This window comes from Zeugodacus cucurbitae, chromosome 2 (assembly GCF_028554725.1).
Source record: "Zeugodacus cucurbitae isolate PBARC_wt_2022May chromosome 2, idZeuCucr1.2, whole genome shotgun sequence".
NCBI lineage: Eukaryota > Metazoa > Arthropoda > Insecta > Diptera > Tephritidae > Zeugodacus > Zeugodacus cucurbitae.
In genome coordinates this window covers 72889583-72895591 of record NC_071667.1, presented here as the reverse complement: position 1 = coordinate 72895591, position 6009 = coordinate 72889583, and the positions used below count along the sequence as shown (strand labels likewise).

The 6009-nt window shown below is 37.5% G+C and overlaps 2 protein-coding genes across 5 annotated transcripts; one reads left to right on the top strand and one right to left on the bottom strand.

Annotated features, from left to right (window-relative positions):
- The first annotated feature begins 126 nt into the window (after positions 1–126).
- On the top strand, positions 127–4058 carry LOC105209125 (set1/Ash2 histone methyltransferase complex subunit ASH2). Of its 4 annotated transcripts, none has more exons than XM_011179335.3 (9): positions 127–390; positions 455–633; positions 690–852; positions 917–1053; positions 2385–2771; positions 2911–3191; positions 3260–3517; positions 3582–3682; positions 3755–4058. In XM_011179335.3, the coding sequence occupies exons 1-9, from the start codon at positions 257–259 to the stop codon at positions 3768–3770; spliced, it is 1656 nt and encodes a 551-aa protein (XP_011177637.2). In that variant the 5' UTR covers positions 127–256; the 3' UTR covers positions 3771–4058. The 4 variants fall into 4 exon arrangements, with proteins under 4 accessions (XP_011177637.2, XP_011177636.2, XP_011177634.2 ...); XM_011179334.3 differs by having other exon boundaries at positions 917–1098; positions 3758–4058; XM_011179332.3 differs by having other exon boundaries at positions 917–1098.
- On the bottom strand, positions 3755–5991 carry LOC105209124 (uncharacterized). The gene has a single exon (XM_054225637.1). The coding sequence runs from the start codon at positions 5821–5823 to the stop codon at positions 4432–4434; it is 1392 nt and encodes a 463-aa protein (XP_054081612.1). The 5' UTR covers positions 5824–5991; the 3' UTR covers positions 3755–4431.
- Positions 5992–6009: the final 18 nt, after the last annotated feature.

The window sequence follows — 6009 nt, the reverse complement described above, 5'->3', positions numbered from 1 at the left end:
TATATATACTAACTAAGTTATACACGAGACAAATTAATTTCATTAAAAAAACAAATTAAATTACCTTTTCACTCGCAAACACAAGTAACATCATATACATAACATTGACTGAACACACTTATCCAATTACTATCCGTCTCTAATTGAATACCTCCTTTCGCAAACATTTGCAGACGCTTTTTTAACTTTTTTTTTGCTTATTTTGATCGGTGCAAGGCTCTGTTTTTTAGTCCAGTTAATATAATACGACAGAAAAATGGAAGATATACAAATGGACACCAATTCACAGTCCGAAACAGCCTCCGAATATGCACCCAGTGAACGTGACGCTGAAACTAAACAAGAGGAGAAACCTGCTGCAGCCGCCAACAGTACCGGCATTTGCTACTGGTAAACAAAAGGACACCGTTTGCAAACAATAAATATACTTTCCTTACTTTCTATCTTTTGACAGTGGTAAAGAACGTAATCTGAACATAGTGGAACTGCTGTGTAGCAATTGCAGTCGCTGGTTTCATGAGTCCTGTATCGGCTATCAGCTGGGCAAGTTGGTGCCCTTCATCACCAATTATGTATTCGTCTGTAAAAATTGCTCACAAAGTGGACTTGAGGTTTTTCGCAAAAGCCAAGCCAGTAAGAGTAATAAAAGTCTTGGCAATAGCGCATTATTAAAAATTGTATAATTGCAGCCATACCACAAATGTGTATCACTGCCATTGCTAATATGCAACAAAATGCGCTGAAGGATGGCAAAAGTAAATTTCTGTTTAGCAAAGACAAAGAAATCATACCGTACCTAGAACAATATTGGGAGGCCATGACTACAATGCCACGACGTGTCACTCAAACTTGGTGAGTAGATTAATGCCAATCGAAAAGGAAAAGAATAGTAAGCAGTTTAGATATTATATATTAGGTACTCCACGGTGCAACGTTCACTGGTTAAAGAGGTAAATACTTTGTTCACTTACGAGGAGAATGCCGAAGCTGGTGCCATGTTTGGTTTGGTAACACAGGATTTGGCACAAATTAAACCGAACTACGATTCCATGGGTAAGGGCGGATTGCTACGAACATCCGAAGATGGTCACGGTACAGGTAAGTAGAAGTGCTTGAATGGATTGGAGCAGTGCGAGTAATTTTAAAAATAATTTTAAGCATACAAATGCAGAAAAAGAGACGAAATGTAATTTACTGAAACTTTTTACCAGTTGCTTTGTGTCATTATTCGCGTGATTTGCGCTCACTCGCTCTTAAGTAATTTTCTCTTTTATTTCCAAATGAGCTCATTTTGCATGCCATCACTGATTAGATTGTTGTATTGTTTTTTATGTTTAATTGCGGATTTAATTTTTGCATATTTAATTATGTGTTATTTTGGTCAATATTGCAATGTTAATCAATATCACGTCGTGTTCATGAGCATCGATTTGTATTTGTTTAACTTCGGGTTTAATGATAGTAGTACGGTTGACAACCACGTCCACTCTTTTATTTTTCCTTCCGTTTTTAGCATATTTACTGATTAAATGCCTAAATCAATTAACTATTAAAATAGTTTTCTATTTATGGATTCGTACTCTTGTGATTGTGATTGATTACTGTGCTGGTAGTTGGTTTCCAAATGCATTTTGTCACATTAGGGCGAGGCCCGCCATCGACTTTCGTAGGAAAAATCAAAGTGGGTGGAGTGGTGTCAGCGGAACGTTTATTACGTGCCAGAAATCTGCTGCATTGTTCGCGAATCTACGGGTATCCACTATAACAATTGTTTTGCTATGAGGCATGCTTGTATATGTATGCATGTGTATGTATGTATGTAAATTTTCTTCACAGTAGTTTGTGTTGTTGTATTGTACATAGTATATCGATTCGGTTGGACGCTTCGTTTTTATCGCTGCTGTCGTAGCTGCTACCGTTGCTGCGCACGTAGTTGCAACTTTCCGAGTATATGGACAACAACACGGTGTCGCATCGCGAGGAAGAAAGTACGTAAAAGCATTGATTGATTGGTAAATTGATTGATTGACCGATTATGAAGTTGACTGTTCCAGTTGTGAAAATGTTTTCTCAAGGACTTGTGTAATTAGGTTCTTTAGTTTCACCACGTTTAATTTTTGCAATTCGTAGTAAAGCAATGAGTCATCATTTTCGTATAATTTTCGAGTTATAATTTTTATAAGTAAGAACCTGAAAACATCGTCCACACTGTAACTCAGTGGTCACGTTCTATTGAATATTCGAGATTTGCACACATTCCATTGCTGCTTTGCGCTTCTACATGACCTTATTCCATTGGCGAACGTCAAATTACGTATCGAAATTACAGGTCAAAATATTTATAATTATTGTTTATCATATGCATCTCTCACCTACTCCTATAGCTTCCTCTTTGACGAAGAATAATCGTCAAAACAAACGAAAACTTCCCGGTAACGACTCTGGGCCCACGGGAAAAAAGGGTCGTCCTAGCTCAGATATAACTGCGAATGTGAAATTACCAGCACATGGTTACCCCTTGGAGCATCCTTTTAACAAGGATGGCTACCGGTACATTTTAGCTGAACCCGATCCGCATGCTCCATTCCGGCAAGAGTTCGACGAAAGCTCCGATTGGGCTGGTAAACCAATACCGGGGTGGCTATACAGAACTCTAGTGCCAAATTGTGTGCTGTTGGCTTTGCATGATCGTGCGCCGCAAATGAAAATTTCCGAAGATCGTTTAGCTGTTACTGGTGAGAAGGGATACTGCATGGTACGCGCTACACATTGTAAGTTAACCAAATCTTTTTTCATACATTGCATTTATGTTGTTATGCACTCATACAATACATTTTCGCTGATTCATAATAATTGTCTATTATATGTATACAAACTAACTTACATGTGTATATATTGAAACGAATTTAGCTGTGAATCGTGGGCGTTGGTATTTTGAAGCTGTTGTTGAGGAAATGCCGGAAGGTGCTGCCACGCGTTTGGGTTGGGGTCAGGAGTACGGCAATCTGCAAGCGCCTCTCGGTTATGACAAATTCGGTTATTCTTGGCGTTCACGTAAGGGCACCAGATTCCATGAAAGTCATGGTAAACATTACAGTGACGCTTATGCGGAAGGTGATGTGTTGGGTTTTCTAATCGATTTGCCCGATGAAACAACCAGTAATTACTTACCCAATACCTTTAAGGACAGAGTATGTTGTTTATATATGAATTACATTAAAATTGCAAATTAATTGTTTGCCATTATTTTCACTTCCAGCCACTTGTAAAGTTTAAGTCACATTTATATTATGAAGATAAGGATAAGGTGCAGGAAACACTAAAGGGCCTTCAAGTGCTGCCAGGCAGTAAAATCGAGTATTTTAAAAACGGTAAATCACAAGGTGTGGCTTTCACAGATATTTACGGCGGTTCTTATTATCCAACCATATCCATTCACAAAAGCGCCACAGTAAGCGTGAATTTCGGACCGAATTTTAAGCATCCAGAAGTGTTGACCGAATTTAAAGCAAAAGGAGTAAGTCGTAAACAAAAACATTTACAACAATAATAAACATATTTTTCATGTTCCTTGTGTGTAGATGTGCGAACGTGTCGAGGAGTTAATAAGTGAGCAGTGCCTATCAGATATAATGTACTTGACAGAGAACGATGGAAGGCTACGTTTGGATAATTTTAATTTGTAAGAATACATTAAATTTGTTTTTTGTGAATTTTACGATACAATTTGTAATTGTAACTAATCTTTAAATAGCAGTAAATTAAAATGAAAAAACCTTTTTGGTGTTGACTGACGCTAAATAAGTGAACGCTAGCTTAAGAAGTCGATCCTAACCGAAGTAAGCGTACACAAGTTCATTGGTGGTTCTACATATAAATCATTTGACACACGACGCCTCACAATTCTACAAGACAGGGCAGCATACGGATGAAAAAAAACAATATTTATAATCGAAATTAATAAATTTCTCCATTATGTTGTAGCAATTTCGATGTTTCTTGAAAATGCCTAAAAATTAAGCTAAATAAAACATATTTTATAGTTTATCAACAGTTGACTATCTGTCTTCAAAATTTATTACCACCACAATTATATTTGAAACGTTAACAAAACTTTAACGCTTAGTAGGCACTTCTTATATAATTGCACGGCAATTTGTAGTTCATGATTTTAAGAAAGCAGGTCCTTCTTTGCTCTATAATTGCAAAGTCACGTGTTAACACAAATTTTATTTGTACAAATAATGTAAGAATAGTTGTTGTTTCACAGTGTTTCGAAAATTTCAAATATTGGCAGTTATTTGCACTAACTTTCATAAAACGACCAAAAAAATTAAGAATGTGTTAGAATCTTGATTTTCAGTTATTTGTTACGAAGGAGACATAAGTAAACACCGTGGCGCATTAAACAAATCGCCACGCCTGTGATCGCTATTTGAAGCCATCATGTTTGTAGGCATTATATGGCACATACAACTCTCTTAAACCGACGTCTGCGCGCGAAAGATGATGCACAGCCGCTGAGATTGAGCGACCAGTTGAAACAGTTCCTGTAGAAGTTGAAGTATTGGCATTGATTTGCTGCCACCGTGACACAAAGCGATCCACGACATTATGTGGTCGCATGTTAAACTCAGCGCTGCTGTTCGTTGAAGAACCTACATTTGAGTTCGATAAACTTTGTGTCCTTGTACCAGCTCCTGTACTAGATGTTGTACTATTACGACGCTGTTGTTGCGCACTGATACCTTTTGAATGCAGCGAAGGCAAGATAATAGCATTACGATTGTTGAAAAAATTACTGCTAACCCGTGTAGCAATTAGTGGTTTCTGCCACGCCGCTTGATGATGGCCCGTGAAATATGTCGTAGAACGCGGTGTATGGCCAATCGTTAAATGATTATCTGGCTGTCTTATTATAGCGGCGGATTTGGCGTGCGGTGTTTTCACGTGCGTCAATTGCACAAAACTTTTGTTCGAAGCTAAATCGCGAAAACGTCGCTTACTTTCCAGTACGTTCAGAATTGGAGGCATACGAAAACGTTGCTGTGTGTCGTAAAGCTTATTTCCAGGTGACTGCATATGCGGTTGAGGCTTACTTGTTGTAATTTTTCGTAAACGCAAAGAACTAGATGTAGCGCTAGGCTCACGATCGGTTGAAATCTGTTGTGGTATATCTTTAATATAATCATTTCGTTGTTTCGGGCGTAGTGGTATTGCTGTCACACGTAATAAAGCCATTTTAGCTGAAAGCCTGTCTGCGTATGATTTGCTTATGGGAGTCTTTCTTCCTAAAAACTGGCTTTCTAATGTTTCGTTTCTTCGCGGTGCCGTTGTGGTGGGCGTAGCTAAATCATCATAACGCTCTTCATCTTCAGAACTGTTCAAACTCAAATGTGAAATTAAATCATCAATATTTTGTGTAAGACCGTTATTAGTTTTTGAGTTATCAAAGATTTTTTCAACAACTTCTTGCGTTTCCTTCCTTTCTAATAGTTGTGGAAATTTTGTCTGCCATTCTACAATCTCGTTACGCAAATCTGGTTCTACGGGCAGTGTCTCTTCCCCAGTTAGCATACGCTGAACTTGCTCCCAATCTAATTGATTTTGTTTTATGGCATCGTCAGCCCATGGTATTGACCCTATCGAACTGCGATCAAGGCTGCTAGATGAATAAGGAACATCTTGTAGGAACTCAGAATCGTCTTCATTGTCTTCGTTGTTTTCATCATTATTATTGTTAGACACTGTTATTGGTATATTTTCCTCTTGAATATCGTTGGATATGATTTCAGGAAAATTATAAAATCGTGTTTTTGACATTATTGGAAAAATAATTGTTAAAAAAACTTTAAAGGATAAGAAACGTAATTACAAATCTGCGGAAGTAAATTTATGAAAATCGATGTGACAAACAAATCCTAAAAAAAATTATGACCAAAAATGAACATAAAGGACATTGACACAAATGTAAACAAACTGACTAGAAGAACAAGCAATATCCTTTCA